The following is an 18,227-nucleotide window of genomic DNA, read 5'->3' as shown; positions in this document are numbered from 1 at the left end:
CACATACACACACACCAAACACACACACACACACACACAAACAAACACACACACACACACACACACACACACACACACACACAAACACACCAGGGGCAGGGGGCAAGGGGCTTGCCAGAAACTCCAAAGTAAAAAAGCCAATAGCAAAAAGCCAATGTCCACAGATTCTCTGGCGAGGAGAAGCCATAGCCAGTTTTCCCACCAGAACAGACTCATCGTAGCACAGCCATATGCTCTGCGATGTGTGAAAGATCATGTGTCTGAAGGGTGACATAGGGGCAGGATGGCTTTGAAATACCAAAAGCAGGTAAAACTTGGAACTGAAGGCATTTCATACAATAAATTTTATGACAAATGCAATAAAAAAATTTATAGCTTCTATTCAAATGCTCACAAGACACTGTTTCAAGGACATTACCAGTTGTATATTTATTGATAAAATCCATTTATTTCACTTTTTTGTTTAACAGCTGGGATTCAAAGTGTTAGAGATCTGCCTGACCCCAGTGGAGAAATGCTAAGAGAACAGTTTTTAAGTGCCATGTTAGAAGCAGACATATGCTTCAGAGGAAGGTGACTGTGCCCTTAAATCACAACACTAACTTCCCCGACTTTTCAAACACCATAGAACTAACTGTGATTTTACATTATAAACCTACTCTATATGTAGACACAGGTGTGTCTAACAAATATATTCGACGAGTACTGAGCAGTAACTGCTGGTGGCCTGGCACCAGGCCCTTACCCCAAGGTGTGTGGATTATGACAAAGGCGTGCATATTCTGACCAGCAGGCTTGTTACTGTCAAGGGACGCAAAGAAGCTGCTTCTGAGGTTTGCCCTCCAATGGAAAAAACTGAAAAATGACTTAAAAACATCCTAAAATAGAGAAGTAAACACTCCTACTAAGGAACATATACTCTGGGCAAAGCTGGTGAGTGTGTTTTGAGGGGAGAAATATCTTAAAGGAAAGAAAGCAAACAACTGACCAAAACGGGTCATTTCAGAACTTTTTTTTTGTTTTTTTGTTTTTTAGGTTTTTTTTGTTGCTGTTGTTCAGGAAGGCAAAGAATGAAAATAAATTAACTATTGCATTTAGACTTAAAAAAATCTTCCTTGGATATTGCTAAATATGAAACCACACATGGCAATAAAAATATCATACTCAGGTCACTGTTCAGAAAAACTGGCAAAAGGCCATACTAATTCTTATTCCGCTTGTTTCTTGGTTCAATCTCAGCACGTTCAGTGGCTCTAGTGCGACGATTCTGTTGTGGGCTTACTTCTTTGTTTTGATCATTTCTGAAAACAAGAGAAAAAAAAAAAAAGAAATGACATATCAGAAAACAGTGCTCATTATTCTGTGGGAACTCCTGGTGGACTAAGCAGTTTCACATTCATGAGTTCATTAAAACCCCCTCTTCTAAAGACAGATCTATAATTTATATAATTAATGTATTATCACTATAATTTATCATTTTCCCTTTGTTAAGCATGAGAATAAGGAATTTACAAGGACCAAAGAAAACAGAGTCCTTTCCTTGAATCAAAGACCAGTAGCTAAAAAGCTGTGTACAATGGTACATCTAATTCCAGCACTTGGGAGGCAGGGAAGAAACAAAACCAGAACCGGGGAGATTGCTAAGTCATAGAATCTTCCATCCCTAGAACTCTGTGGTGGTTTGAATGAGAATGGCCCCCATAGGCTCATGGACTGAATGCTTGATCGTCAGGTGGTAGCAGTACTTGAGAAGGATTATTAGGAGGTGTGGCCTTGTTGGAGGAAGTGTGTCACTGCGGGTGGACATGAGGTTTCAAAAGTCCAAGCAAGGCCCAGTGTTGGCTCTCTTCCTGCTGCCTGGAGGTCCAGATATGGAACTCTCAGCTCCTTCTCCAGCACAATGCTGCCTGCACACTGCCATGCTTCCTGCCAATGATAATGGACTAAACCTCTGGAACTGTAAGCCAGCCCCAATTAAGTGCCTTCTTTTTAAGTGTAGACATGGTCATGGTGTCTTCACCATAACAGAAGCCCCCACTAAGACAAACCCACATTAAAAAGTCAAATACTTGTAATCCCAGTACTAGGGAGGTAGACAGGTAGTTAGATCCTTGGCTGGGGCTGACTGATAGCTGGCCTAACTTACTTATTGAGCTCTAGGCCAGTGAGGAATCCTGTCTCTCTGACACACCAAACAAAACCCAAAAGAAGAAAAAACAAACAAAAAAAAAACCAACAAAACCAAGTCCCCAAATTCCCTCACTTTGGGTAAAACGCCAGATTATTGGTGTGTGTGTGTGTGTGTGTGTGTGTGTGTGTGTGTGTGTGTGTGTGTGTGTGTGTGTGTGTGTGTGTGTGTGCATTCAGCTAAACTTCTTAGGAATTCTTGGCTCTGATATACTGTATTTTTTTTTAGCCACTAATTCTTTTTTGTTGTTGCTATTGCTTTGTTGAGAGTCTTTTTATGTAGCTCTGGCTCACCTGAAACAATGTGGGTCAGGCTGGCATGGATTCTTAAGTATAAGACAAATACATGAATCCAACATGCACTTATAAGCCATATTCTTCTGCTGGGTACTCATGAAGAACAGAAACAGGAGTGCCTATTGAGATAGCCGTGAGGTAGGCAGAAAGTATGTCTGCCTTCCAGGATTCTTCCCTTCTGTGAAGAACAGGAATGCCCTGGTCCCTGGGACTCAGACAAAAATCTCTGAGTTTGTGATGGAAAAACAAGAGCTGATGATCTCACAGATTCTTTGGCCAAGGTACCCAAAACCACCACTAAAAACCAACCAGGCCGACTCCCGAATCACCTGGCTCAACTCTGCATGTTAATGAGCAGACAGAAGTAAACTCTTTTCTAGGTACAAACACTATTTCTCTCAATCTCTGACACCATGTACAGGATGTTCAGTCTTAGCTAGAAATGAAAACACAGAAGAAGCAAGAAAGAGACCCCACTGCTATGCACAGAGCAACTGATGCTGGAAACCCCAAATACTGGACCCACCAGACCACATGACCTCAAAAATAATTATGACCAGTGATATACAGTGAGGGCTCTAATACCAAAGGCACGGAACATCCAGAGTATCTCCACAAACACGGAAATGGTATGAACAAGTCAAATGGAAACACTTAAAAAGTTCTAAAGTATCAGAGAATACTTCTTCAAAGGACAATTAAGTACAAAAGTATAAAACTGATGAACGATTCAGTAAATTTAATAGATATATCAACAAAAAAAATCCAAACTGGGTGCTGAAGACACGGCTCAGTGGTTAAGAGTGCTTGCTCCAGAACATGGAAGGCAGCTCCTAACCACTGACTGCAGTTCAGGGAGTCAATGCTCTCTTCACCTGCACCCTGCACACACGACAAAAACTCTCTCTCTCTCTCTCTCTCTCTCTCTCTCTCTCTCTCTCTCTCTCTCTCTCTCTCTCGTAAATAAAAAAATTTTTTTATTTACATATAAAAACAAAAAAAAAAAAATTGTGTGTGTGTGTGTGTGTGTGTGTGTGTGTGTGTGTGTGTGTGTGTGTGTGTGTGTGTGTGTGTGTGTGTGACACTAGAATCCCGGAAGAACTAACTGGAAAGTTAATTACAAAGCTGAATTTTCTAAAAATAATTAAAGACATCAAATGAAGACTGAGGGTGGTTAGTCCTGTCCCCATTAACAAATAAGAAACAGAAACCACCTAGATACATAGTCAAAGTGCTGAAAATCTTTGGAGGCAGGCAGAGAAAAAGGACTATTCCATAGAGGAGTAGATAAGCCTTACAGTAGGCTTCTCACCAGAAACCAGACAGGCCTTGAGGTTATGGGGTGAGGACTTTAAAGTGTCAGAAGAAAAGCTGTCAACCTAGAATCCACTCGCAGCCAAACAAACCAGCTTTTAAAGATGAAAGCCGAGAAAAGACATCACAGACAAAAGCTAAGAGGATTGATGGCTAATACAGTTAAGAAATAACATAAGAAATATTAAAGGAAACTTTCTACATCAAACAAGTATCATCGCCAGCTGTCAATCTGGATCCATTTAACACGTAGGAGTAAATACACAAGATGGGACCACGAATAGAAAGTATGAAATGGAAACACTGTTGTTGGTCCTCATACATCTGATGGCTCGCTGTGACAAAGGTGCAAGTCATGAACCCCAGGACAAGCACTAAGTATTTAAAAACAAAGGAAAAAGTAGCAACTAGACATAAAATGAAATTACTCGATGGTCATACACAGTCATGATGGTCAGGTGGCAGAGCACTTGACTAGACTCACTCCAGCACTGCATCAGCCAAGCACAGGGTTATCAATTCTAGCTCCTGGGAAGTGGAAGCAGGAAGTAAGTTCAAGGTTCTCCTTGGCTACAAAGTATACTGCTGGCCTGTCAATAATTACAGATGAGGTCACTGTAACTGGCTGAACTGCCCAATTATAAGACCACCTATCAAATCAATAAAAAGTTTAACACAATTATATGCTATAGGTTTATAAAGAAACCTAAATATGTCAAGAACTGGGCAAGGCCTAAGATAACTAAGGGCAAACTACTAGTTAGCCTGGCGCCTTCACAAACACCAGAGAGGGCAATCGGCTTCTGCAGAAAGGAAGTTTGTGTTTCACAGCATAGGCAGAGCCAGACGGCATCTGCAACGTTTGAGCTGCTCCACACCCAGTTCCCACAAGGTGACACCAGTATGGGCAAGCATTGTGTTGGAAAACTTTTTAATGGTCAGTATTTTGTCGTGTCCTGTTTCTCTATAGGGAGTCTTCCAATGCTGCTTATCACACAAACACCCTAGACACATGTTCACTAAGAGTGGTCAGAAAGACTCTTAGACATGTGTCTCCCATCAAACCCACTTTCTATACCAGTGTGGCCTTCTGGAGAACTGAGGTTCACCAGCCTACTGACAGGAATTGGCATTAGTTCATTCTATTTGTCTCACAGAGTGTTTAATTAAAAGTCTAGGAGCAGAACGATAGGAATTTACAATCGTAAACCCAAATATGAGGCCAGCGTCTTAGACCCAGAAAGCAGAACAATGCTCTAAGCTTTCAGTGGCCACCTTAAGCCACATGGAATCTCTGCAGTGTCTCAATACCTTCCAGAGGCAAGATATTATCACTCTCTCAAGCTTAAGTCGAAGACAATTGGATCGTTCTTATTATAGGAGCAGCACGGTATGCATACACTATCATTCACATTCCTCTAGAAAGCTCTCCCCAAGTAACAAAAGGCAGTTTTGATCTGGAGGGCTCGTCATAGTTGTCTAGGGGCCTGATGACCTACCAGTGCTGTCTCTTTGAATTCTTAAAAATTGATAATGATTACCACTAGTGTGTTAGTCATGTTTCTAAGAGGAAGGGTCATTAACATCTGGCTTTCAAACAAGTAGCGCGGTCTGAGACACTCACTTCAGCGCTCCTAAAGAGAAAAGTGATACTTATAAATGCTGGTTTCCCACAAAAAACGGCATCAAAGCTAACTGGGGTACATAAGCTGATGAAACTTCCTATAAGACTGTCTGGTCAGTTAGTAAACATCAAGATAGTTTCTTACACAGTTCAAGTAACTGTTTAAAAGACTGTCTGAGCCACCAGTACAGCCCATCTCATCTGTGCGTCCCTCCGGCAGGAGACATCTGGACAAATGGAGGGAATAACATGCTTATGAGTGAGAAAGGGCACGATCTGCTCAACAGTTCAGAAGGCCACGAGGAATGAAGACCAGATTTTGTTCCCAGTCATCTGACAGGATAGAGCAGGCAGGAAAACCTAATGTGGTTGTGACCACCTGGGATTTTCTCACAATGACATTTTTCAGTGAGGAGCCTTCCATGGATGGCTTTTAAGGTCAGAGTTCACCAGTGTCTCTTTCTACAAGTTCTTCTGTTCAGGTGTCCATGCTAGTACCCTTCCCCTCCACAAAATCAGTGTTCCCTTTCCCATTAGTGCGAATGTCACCTCTGTCTAAATGATCTCCCACACTTATCCAGTCCTTTTTACCCAGAAGGGTCAGATGCAAAAGGGATAAAGACATTTTTATAAAAACTTACAGGGATTCCTAATGCTCCCCCACTTTTGCCAGGTGTCATGGTAAAGATTTCCAGACAGTAGTGTACTCAACCAAATGGTTTACAGTCTTCTAATTCAGAACTTGGGCTAGCAAAATTTCTATAGTGGTCTAATGTAGGGAGCGGCACATATAGATAAAAAGATGGCGCTGACATCCGGTGGTCGTTTGTGGTAAACAACCTTACAGCGCATGTGTTGGCATACCTCCGGCATCTACAAGGCCGGGGTGATATTCATGCTAATGAGGTATTTCATGCTCCACCAATCCCTAGAGGACAAATATACAGCCATAGCCTGTTTTGTATATAAGGCTAGTGCCTTTGTTGTTCGGGGTCCCCGTATCAACAATGAGGTGTTCCTGCAATAAAGGCTGTTGAGAAGAACCCGACAGTGTTGCGTCTTCCTTGCTGGCCAAAGGGGGCATGGCAGTCTAAATACTTAGGGCTTTGACAATTCAAAGTCTGCTGCAACTACTTGCCTCTGTTATAACACGAAACAACAAAGAAGCAATGTGAACCAATCAATAAAAGAATGTATGACTATGTTCTTAAAAAATTTATTAACAAAATCAGACAGTGGAGCAGATCTGGCTCATAGGCTATGGTTTGCCAACCTCAACCCAGGGCTACAGCAGTTTGATAAAAGAATAAAGTTTAACCTTGGCCAAACTCCCACCCAGAGAGTACACCAATATAGCCAATCCAGGGATGCTGTTTGGAGTAATTAGTATCATGCCCACAAATGGATGAGAAGGGCTTGTTTGAACTCTGAGGGTTTGTTTTTAAATCTTTTATTTTGTATGCCTTTTTGGGTACAATAGTATTCAGTGATCAGTTCTATCTCCATCTTGACATTTGACTTCCAGACTCTAGAGCTGTGGAAAACACAATTCTATGGTTTAAGACACCTACTATGTGATGGTCCTGTGTGGATGCTAAAACTCTGATGCTCTTTACCAGGAGAGTCTTACTCTTCAATGGGTTAGCATAGATTCAAAGACTGGAAGAGCTCAGCAGAGCCTACATGTCAAGTGGAAATAAACACAGGCAGCCTGGTCTCAAGCTCATCTCAACTTTACACAAGGCCATAGTAGCTACACTATTAGGGAACATGTTATCCCTTTCTCTGCCACCTTAGACATTTATCAAAAGAAATACAACAACAAATGAACCCTAATATAAACCATTACATTTATTGTAAAAGTCTCATATACTAATTTAAAACATTATTGAACAGTAACTAACAATGTATTTAAAAGATATCTTTATGCTTAATACAACACAAAGGTGATTCCAGAAACAAATGTACACATACATACGAAACAGACACGAGTCATCGCTTCAATATCTAGTGCTGTAGCAATGGGAAAGCCTTATGCCAAAAAGAACCACAGAACCACAGTTTATCTCCACACCGTATGACATCCCTTAATGCAAAACCTAGTACGTCTAAGAAATAAAATCTTGGTGATTTTGTGTTGGGAAAAGGTCTCCTAGGTTAGATAAAAATAATAAAACAGACACAATACATTTCATCAAAACTAAAAACTGCACTTTGAGAAATAGTACCTAGAAAATGAAAAGGCAAAAATAAACAAGAATGAGATCCCAGGAAGGACTGTATCTGAACGCCACTCCTGATAGAGCACTTTGGAAGAGTGGAGATGAGCTAGCGCCTCAGGAACGTGAAAGACTCAGAGCCAGAGGATTCCCAAGTTTCCTTGCTTTACCACACTCTTCTCTGAGGAAGGCGGGAGGACACTGAGTGGGCAGCACCAGCATGCAGTTCTGCAGGCTCACTGCAGCCGTGGCCCTCTGGCCACACAGACATCCTGAGAGCAGGGCTGAGTCCATGGTCATAGGGTTTTGATTTCTTTGTGGGGGTGGTGGGGGTGAACTTTTACTCCTGGTTGCCTGTGGTGCTTTCCATCCCACATTCTTGCTTCACGTAGTCTGTGACTCTCATGACATGCATACACGTTCTCGATCGTTTTGTCTTCTTGATAGATTGACCTTTTCAAGCATTATAAATGTGGTTGGCTCTATTACAGCTTTACCTTCAAGTCTACCTTGTCTGACACTAACATGTTAGCCCTGTTTGAAACGTCCATGGCTTATCTTTTTCTCTGTATTGGTGCTTTAGAATTACAAAATCATTCTTTGTAGGGAAAGCAAAGGAGCACAGTAAATATTTTTCCAATCTGTTCTCCAACTAGGCTGTTTAACCCATTCCTGCTCACTCACAAAGCAGAACGTGCGTGAAGCTTCCTTTGTTGTCATCTCTCTATTCTGTCACCTCTGTCTTCTTTAGTGCTATCCAGACATCTTCTATTGCAGCATTTTAATGCACTTCAAATTTGTTCTATTTCTCTTAAAACATCACCACTACCACTACCACCACCAACTACCACCATTTATAAGACAGAGTCTCATGTAGCCCAGGCTGGCCTCAAACTTGATATGTAGCTAAGGATGACTTTGAATTTCTGATCTTCCTGCTTAGTATAAAAGTACTGCTAATGAGGCAAGGAAAATAAATTCTAAAAATGACCTCTGGACTTAGCAGTATGGAAGCCTTCAAAACACAGGAATGGAAGATAAATAAACTGTAAAGTGACGTCACCTAAGGATTACTGCAGCTAGGAAGACTACCACTGTATACTAAGAACAAAATGAGAAAGACCCAGGTGAAAGGGAGTGGCTGGCTGTGTAAGACAAAGGACAAAGGGAGTGGCTGCAGACAAGGGGTGGGGGGGTTTGGAGGTGAAGCAGAAGGAGACAGACATGGGGAAGGATATTTATTTGCACTGAGACTTCACTTAACAGACTACCACTATCCAAAGAAATAGCGTGGACTCAGACCTGACATCATACAAACAACTCATGATATGAGGACTCCAGCTCCACAGTGAGACATACAAACAAGAAAGCGGAGGCGTTTGCCTTCCACCTGTTATTCTCTCACAGCAGAAAGCACAAATGTTTGTATGAAAATCAGCTGTACAGAAGTCTCATTTGAGGCTGAAGTACACACGTTTGTTGATCGTGGGAACTCACTTGTGAGCTGCTTCCCAGGCTTCCTCTTCTTCCAGGAGATCTCTTATGATGTCCGAACTGGAACTAAAAGGACACGTGTCAGCAATGCCACACCTTGTGAGGTCTGTCCTAATCCAAACATGAGCCCTGGGCGATGGATGGGGGCTGAGGGTGGGCAAGGTAGCCCAGGGATACGAACGGTGGCCTGCTCACCATCCACATTGTGAAGATGGTTGCACAGACACACTCCTATATGGAACCTCATTAAACTGGTCCCTTAGATAGTTAGAATTTTTTATATGCCAACTAGTTTTTTAAAAAGCTGTAAAAGCTGCCATGAATTAGCAATGGTGAAAACTATGAAGAAAGCTTAAATAAATCCCTCAACACAAAACCAGAGTCTAGACAGAGTGGAAACATGGGGCTCTTTAATCTCCTATGTCAATCAAAGATCAAATCACTTTTCATCAGTTCCCAGCACCATCAAAAAGGAAAAGAGAAAAATGTTTTAAAAACGAAATTCTAGTGATGAGATTCCTAAGAGATGACTCTCTCAGTGGCTTTTAGTTTCTTGGTAACCAGCATAAAGTGAAGCATAATGCAAGTGAGCCATGCTAATAATGCAAATGGCTATAAAAATGTGGCCTAGCTTAAAATGCCACACTCTCCAGTGGGCATGGAAAACAAGGGCGTGCGTGCGGGAGGCATGATTATTCCCTTAAAAGAAAAACTGTTTGAAGGCTTTAGCATCTTGTTCCCATTTAATCAATAAAAGTCCCTTTAGAAAACCCATGTGTCTACCAGTATCAAACACTGAATGTCATGAGAACCAAATGGGACATTCAAAAACAAGTCACTTAGCAGAATGAGGAAGGCTAAGGTGAGAAACAACAAGGTTAAAAATAGTAAATGATAATAATTCTCTAATGATATGCTAATAAATAACAAAAGCTTTAAATTATGAAGGCTTAAAGTGTCAGTGAGGGGCTGGAGAGATGACTCAGTTGTTAAGAGCACTCACTGGCCGCTCTTCCAGAGGCCCTGAGTTCAATTCCCAGGAAACACATGGTGGCTGTAATGGGATCTATAATGAGATCCAATGCCCTCTTCTGGTGTGTCTGAAGACAGCTACAATGTACTCACATACATACAATAAATAATTCTTTAAAAAAAATAAAGTGTCAGAAAAGCACTTTCAACAATTTCTGACAAGCCACAGTGAAGCAGCATTTGCCTCTGATGCTTAGACCAAAGAGGCCCCAGAGATCATCAAACACAGCTCTACCCCAAATGTCTCCCTCATCCCACATGTTGCCCCAAGTCCTCTACATTCTCAAGAGGCCTCATGAAGGGTAGGATCTAGGCTGTTCAATCACACTGCATATACGCCCTGACCTACTGGTACCTTTCCTGAGCATATGAGAATGGAGCTCACTGGTAATAGCAACTTCAAATATCCGCAATGAGGAACAAGCATGACCTGAGTGATACTGTGTGTTTATTCATATGCCTCCTTCAAAAGCTAGGTGTTCTCTACAACAATGAACACTTCAGCAGCAAACCTCACCCCACACTGGAAACCTGTGCTATTAAAGACTACTGAAATGAAGCTTGTATTAGAAGAGGAAGCAGAGCAGAGGCCTCCAGGTCATCTAGCTGACGTCACTAACTCATTACTCTCTGGGAGGCAGCCCCACACCCTGGCTCCTCACTGCCTCACACCCACGCCCATTTTTGCGGGCGCAATTTTAAACCTTTCTAGCACAAAATCTCAACTCGGGCTCCTCCTCATTATGCGGTAACTTATTGTGCAGTAGGAAACCTGCAGTCAGTTAGCTTTTTCAAGTCCTCCCCAGCATTTCCTGGATGAAGTTTGCGGCAGTATTTCTGGGAGTTTGGGAGATTACTTGACTATATTTTTCTGGCTAGTGTCACATGATTGGAAGAAAGAGTAAAGTCTGCTTCTTGTCCAATAACTCTTCCACCAAAAACACTTTAAAAAATGTAAAAGAAAACAGGTTACAGGTAAGTAAGCAGGATGGTCAGGCCTGTGCAGAACCTGGTAGTCCATGATCAGTTTCCCTAGGTGACTTCAGAACAATCAGCAGTCACTGGTTTGTTAAAGGAAATATAATATGTGCAGGGCACACAGCATGTACTTGGGAGGCTTCTGCAATGATGCCTCAGTAGAAAACAGACTGCGGATTCACAAAGCACATCTAGTTGTTTTCCCCTGCCTTCAATACTTGTGTTCAGCCATGATGGCAGCTCCCACTGTCCTAATTGTCATTACTCTCTCTCCACTACATCTCAGACACTCATGAGGACAATGCTGAAATCAAAAACTGACTGACACAAAGTCTAGAAAGGGTCAAGTTCACCAGCTAGGAAGTGTCAGGGTCGATGCTACATCTAATACTTCAACTTCTGTCATCGCTGACTACTAAGAGCTGACAGGTACACATGGCAATACTAGAGAAAACTCTACAAACCTGTCTAAAGGAATGCACTCATCATGTCAAAAGTCAGGTGTCAGAATTAAGCATACAGTTCATAATTAGGATTTTACAAAGGGACTACTGCACACGAGTCAGTGTTACTAAAATTATCACAGATTTCTTTCCTGTACATAGAAGCAGTTCATATTTTTTGAACTTAGTCATTTTAATATGCCTTGAAGATAAAGTATTCTCCTAAAATACCATTAAAATATCTAAGAAAAAAATCTTCAGGAGATTTTTTTCAGGAAATTTAATAACTCACTCTGATAAGCCCAAGGTTAGAGCACGTACAATCCTACATAAACCTGACTTTTACATCTAAAGCAAGGAAGGAACTTCCGCATAAACTTCATCATCTCTACTAGCTAGGTTTGGAACAATTGGAAGATTATAATTTGGGTAGCTAGATAAACAAGAGCTCTCGCACATGAAAGTTACAGTATAACTATGAAGAGTATTCAGATTGTGTCCTATGAAGTCATCATCTGTCTGGCTATCTTGCGCATTATATAGATTGCACTAGAGAAAGCATCACAGAAAATTATATGAATTTAAATTCTAAATTCCCAAACTGGGTTCGGGAAGATTCTAGTAGGCCTAATTTTTCACATCATTTAGACCTTAATTTCAATATGCACCTTGGAATAGCTGAGAATTTCAGTATTGCTCTCTGAACATCACTTTTAAAGAAAAAGCTATTTGCATATTCCTTCTGTAGCATACAATTTCAGTAAGCTAGATCTACCACCACAGTTGAAAAGATGTCAAATATTCCTGCAAAGCGAAGATGTAACGTTATGGGGGTGAGGGTGCACTACACAGATTTACTGTCAGCACTGCTAAGATGGAGCCCATGTTCTTGTCACTGAATGTGCAACCTTAGGCAAAGCCTGTATCTAAAGAGTCAGGACACGTAATCTGAGGGATAAAGATGATCAATTCAGCACACTAGATGCTAAGGACAGAGGTTGGCACATAGTGAGTGTTCAGTCAATGCTGCCTCCATTTTCATTAACCAAGTCTGAGCCTGGATTTTCTAAAACACTGTCACAGCCCTGTTTCAATTTGCCCCAGGAACTTGATCTCTACATGCACCACTTTAATCTTTGATTCCCACTGTTTCTATGATACCAGGTGCAAAATCATCAGAGCCTAATTATCTAGCTTGGCAGGTACGAAGGGAACCAGTAGGAAAAACACAAACATTTGCTATTAAAAAAATCCTGTGGATTAAAGATTACTTAGAAGTGGAATTTTCTATTATCTAATAGTTACCTGCTTCCAAGTGTCTTCATTGTGGCAATAATTTAAATGTGGTCAAGGAATATGCAACATTAAAAAGAAAACAATCTCCTTTACTACAAATCAAGTATTCAATGAAAGGGTACAAAACCTGCCAGACAATGATCTCTCGGTAAACGCTGCCCACTAGCATGAATCCTTCCTCAAAGCATGATTTCTAGTAATCTGTTCTATAGAGTGAGCCAATAGTCTACATGCAAAGTGCTAGCAGTGGTAGTATTAACAGTAATAACTATAAAATAGTCAACACTTACGGATTTGGGTTTTTTTTTTTTTTTACAAAAATCACCCAGTGGTGATAAGGTCACCATTTTCTGAGTAACTCCTGTTAGCAACCACTGTGATCATGACCTTACACACTAGCTTTAATTCAGACCTGTTCTAGGTTTCTTAACATTTGTAAGATGGACAGAGGCTCAGAAAGATTAAAGTACCCAAAAAAAGGACAAGAATATCAAGTTCATTTTCTTTCCACCAACTATGTCGCCTCAGCCAGAGGAAGCAGAAACTCAACACTCTTCCTGTCTAAGGTGGTACTACTATTCATACCTCCCTCCAGTCCTATCTGTAAGGTTCACCAGGCAACTAACTGCAAACTTCATAGATAAGAACAGAAGAAGATAAGAAGAGCTTGGTGACCTCCAGACCTAGAGAACTAAGATGGCAAGGCCTTGGACGACAGGTAATAAAAAGAATGTATTTATCCAATCTTCAGAACAATAGCAATGAAGCTCCGATTTAGCTTAAAAGGTTGTCCCAATGCATCTTAGTTCGGGTTTCTACTGCTGTGGAGAGACACCATGACCAGGGCAGCTCTTATAAGGAAACATTTCACTGGGGCTGGCTTACAGTTAGAGAGGCATGGCAGCTTACACTCAGACATGGTGCTGGAAGAGCCAAGAATTCTACAGCTTAATCTGCAGACAGCAGAAGAAGGCCGTTTCACACTGGGAGGAGTTTGAGCATTTATGAGACCTCAAAGCCCCACCTCCACAGTGGCATACAGGCCACACCTCCTAATAGTGCCACTCCCTATGGCCAAGCATTCAAACACATGAATCTATGCGGGGAGGGGAGAAGGGCACTCTTATTCAAACCCTCATAATGACCAACTAACCTAGGGAGGCTGGCAAAGCAAAATCAAATTTCATTTGAGCAATCAGTGAGAGAAATTCAACTGCCTTCTACATGCTAACACCTTTCTAGGAGCACAGAACTAATGGCTAACTCCTACAATGGAGCAAAGACAACTGACTGCCAGGTATACAGACTTCGTGGAAGCAAATGAAATTCACAGACGTGATGTAACTGCATCTTGGACAAAGATTTCCCCCAAGACAGTCTAGCGCAGGTGCCACCTAGTGTAAGCACTTTTGAAATTATAAATAATACTGTACCATGTTTATGGTTTTTACTTTATTTCCTTTCATTTCTCTCCCTCCCTCCTACCCTTCTCCCCTCCCTCCCACCCCCCTCTCTTTCTTTCTAGACAGGGTGTTTCTGTGTAGTACAAGGTGTCCTGGAACCTACTCTGCAGACCAGGCTGACCTGGAAATCACAACACTCCACAAACCTCTCTCTCTCAAGTGCTGGGAATAAAGGCGCGCACTACCACCTCCCAGCTTTTATTTTTATTTTCTAAAAAATTTCAAATAACAAAATTCACTATCTGAAAAAAATTAACCATTTAGCTTTCAGGAGTATTCTAAAGTTCATACCTAGTACACACTCAAAGCTGAATAATAACACATAAAACAGCAAAGTATGTTATTAAAAAAATGTGGAAGTACTGAATTCATGAAAAGTCACATTAGCACATTAGTAACAGTAAAAGCTGAATGGAATGACAAACTTTCCAAATGTAAAAAGTAGATGCAATGCCAATATTAATTTACAAAATCCATAGATTACAAAATCTAATCAATACATCTGTCTTTCCTCATTGCCAACACCACCAACCTTTATTAGTCTACATATAGCACCTAAGATATAATGACTTCAAACTTATTTCAAAGAGTTAGGTTGTCTATACTTTTTGTTTAAAATAGGTTTAAAATATTTACATGGTTCAAAATAAAAACATCAAAAGATACATATTGAGGGCTAAAGATATAATTAAATTGGTGGAATGCTCGCTTAGAACACGCAAAGCCCAGGGTTTGACCACCAGCTCAGCATAACGAAGGCATTTGGTACAAGCCTGTAATTGTAGTACATAGGAGTTCAAGGTCATACTCAGCTACGCGGTAAGTTCAAAGCCCACTTGGGCTACATGAGATATTCCTCCCCCAAACCTCCACCACCACCACCACACACACAGTCTGGAATCCTTATTCCCACCTACCCTGGTCCTCTTATCTCCAACATGTAACAACTTTAATTAGCTTTTATTTTTAAATATATTTATTCCTTAGCAATGTATTTCTTAGTTTTTTTGGTACAAAATCAAAAGCACTTAGTAGCTCTCCTCTTCTAGAAGGAAAGAGTAAGTGACATTTGCTGCTGCAAATGTCGTGTCAGATGATATATGTATCCTAGGAATCTTTCTGACACTTAGAGATATTCCATTAACAAGCACACAGTACTTCAGTAGGTGGACCCACCAGTTAATCAACTAGCCTCCAAGAATGAAAACCTAAGAGCTCCCCAGTGTTCTAGAGTAGCTCCCAGTGTTCTGTTCTTTTAGATTTATGTTATACGTATCTGGATCTGGGGGGAGGGTTGCATGTGAGTGCAAGTGCCCACAGAAGTCAGAGGCCTTACCTGCCTGACTCTGCTCTGCTAAGTCATGCCACCAGGCCAAGTCAGTGTTCTGGTTCTTAAGAATGATGCAGTGGAGCCAGGCAGAGTGAAACAGACCCATAATCCTAGCATTTGGGAAGTAGAGGCAGGTGGACCAGGAGTTCAAGAAAATCTTCACAGTGAGATTTTGAAGTCAGCCTGGACTACTCAAGACCCTGATTTTGTTGTAGCGGGTACAGTCAGGGTCAGTCATGATGTAATGGTCAGTGGCTAACCCTCGGTAGGCCCTGTTGTATGTCATCCAGATACCAAATGAAAGCATTTCCAGTTGATGTTCTCAGAGTCCCTTTCCCAAAGGTGTGCTGCATATCACTCTAACAGTAATTAATAAATGTATCTGTAGTCCTACGGCTGTACCCTCTCAAGCAATAAGATATTTGTCAACCTTACACATGAGAAATGGTCTCAATTTGCACTCCTCTTTTGGGAAACCATTAGTTTATGGCTTTTGTTCACTCTTCTATCTGGTTTTTAGACTCTTGTCTTCTCGGTTTCCACATACTCAGAAAACCTAGCCATGCCTGAATGTTTTCAAAACAAGTAAATATCTATAAACAAAAATATCATCATCTTTTCTTTTATGTCCAAAGTATATCTACCAAATTATACCATAATTTCTAGAATCAGAACTGTTTCTAGATCTGACTACTCAAACTGAAAAACTAATTTAATAAACTTATCTCCTGCAACAGTCAATCTGTTTTCCTCTTCTGATCCCTAGTCTGCGCCCCTGCCCCTTTCCACATGCAATGTGATCTCGAGCCTCTTAGCCACATGGAACAAGCCTTCCTCTGGATCTTAAATCAAGGTTTCTAACAGCGGAGTCTCACTGTTAGAAGAAAACCATGTATTTAATACATGAACTGATTATTCTTTAAAAACACTACATCTTTACTGTGCTTTCTTTGCTGTTACACAAAAGTGATGGATTAGGGAAACCCATGAACTTGCTACTTCTAATATCTCAACTGCTTGTTCAATTTCATTTCAACACTCTCAAACTTTATTCATCTGGCCTTGGTGCTTTCTGAGAACTTGGAGAACTGAAAATTAAAAGCTTCACTATCATTAGTTAGGGCTCGTGGGATTACGTCACATCCTGCCTCTTTCAGTGGACCCTTGTCAGAGACTGGGGAGCCATCACATGTTGCTGCTGTCCTCTCACCTAAGGCGGGAGGGGTCTATTTGTCCATGGACACGCTCGCTCACTCGCTCTCCACTACTCAATGGTGTACCAGGGAAGCACGGAACAGCAACTTCTCAGCAGTGTGCTCTCCCAGCCCGCAGGGGTTGGTGGTACACCAGGAACTAACTCTCAGCACCGTTAGCTTTGGGTAGCTGAAGCCCATGGGAAGCACCTCCAGGCTCCAGCATCACTTTTTAAAACAAACAAACAAATACTGACACACTACCAAAATACTACCATTTTCTAAGACTACTGAAAGAAAGAATTTGAAACTGAATTAAGGAGAGAAAGCACTCCTTTTAGGCTAAAAACTCTTATAGTGATGAGTGCTTTTTTTTTTTTTTAAGGAAACCAGAACATATTAAGTTGTTTCTAAATACTGGAGGGTTTGTTTTTTTTTTTTTTTTTAGGGGGCTCTCTGTAAGAATTCAAGTTTGAAACAGAATTAAATATTTATGTTTAGCCTGAAACTTAAACAAAAGCAGTATCTCTGAAGTATCAACTACCTAATATAAAAGGAATTGTCTTAATTAGGGTGTCACTGCTATGAAGAGTTGCCATGATAAAGGCAACTCCTATAAAGGAAAACATTTCATTGGGGCTGGCTTACAGTCTCAGAGGTTCATGGTCCATTATCATCACGGTGGGAAGGAAGCATGGCAGCATCCAGGCAGACATGGTGCTGGAGAAAGAGCTCAGAGTTCTACAGAAGGGGACTTCCCGCTCTGAGCAGTTTGAGCATAGGAGACCTCAAAGACCACCCCTAAAGTGACACATTTCGGCCAACAAGGCCACACCTACTCCAACAAGGCCACACCTCCTAATAGTACCACTCCCTTTGAACCAAGTATTCAAACACCTGAGTCTATAAGGGCCATTCCTATTCAAACCACTACAGAAATCATCTTAAATTACCCAAATACTGACTACTTCAAGTAGGTACCAAACCTCTCTAGTTAAACGGACAAAGAAACAAAAGCACAAAGTGTTAATGGTTTTTGTTTTGTTTTGAAATATCAGAGGAATGAAAATGTCATACAAATAACAACCAAACACAAAAAGACAGGAAATTACAGTGTGAGGTGATAGTGCCCAGCCCTGCACCCCAGCCCCAGAGAAGCACAGAATAAGCAATGTTGCAAAGACGAACATTTCTGAGCACTGCAGTTTAACTGGATGACAAGTTCCTCTGACAGTGGGGTGCAGAGGTCCAGCACAAAGATGATGCTGAGACTAGCTCGTGCTCTGTCCAACTAGACCAGCACAATTAAATTCATTCCGTTCTCTTTCTGAGAACACAAATCCAACAGTAAAATGGA

The 18,227-nt window shown here is 41.2% G+C and overlaps 1 protein-coding gene across 3 annotated transcripts in view; it reads right to left on the bottom strand.

Annotated features, from left to right (window-relative positions):
* Positions 1 to 403: 403 nt before the first annotated feature.
* The window catches only part of Rad18 (RAD18 E3 ubiquitin protein ligase), a 77,206-nt gene continuing 59,382 nt past the window's right edge, over positions 404 to 18,227 (bottom strand). The window contains exons 12-13 of one of the 3 annotated variants that reach the window (XM_032905980.1): positions 9,139 to 9,201; positions 404 to 1,301 (exon numbers count right to left, since the gene is read on the bottom strand). In XM_032905980.1, the coding sequence (XP_032761871.1) occupies positions 1,202 to 1,301; positions 9,139 to 9,201 (163 nt within the window). In that variant the 3' untranslated portion in view covers positions 404 to 1,201. The remainder of the gene's footprint in view (positions 1,302 to 9,138; positions 9,202 to 18,227) is intronic. The other 2 variants (XM_032905981.1, XM_032905982.1) reach the window with 2 other exon arrangements.

The sequence above is a fragment of the Rattus rattus genome, chromosome 6, assembly GCF_011064425.1.
Source record: "Rattus rattus isolate New Zealand chromosome 6, Rrattus_CSIRO_v1, whole genome shotgun sequence".
NCBI lineage: Eukaryota > Metazoa > Chordata > Mammalia > Rodentia > Muridae > Rattus > Rattus rattus.
This window is presented reverse-complemented; position numbering and strand designations above follow the sequence as displayed.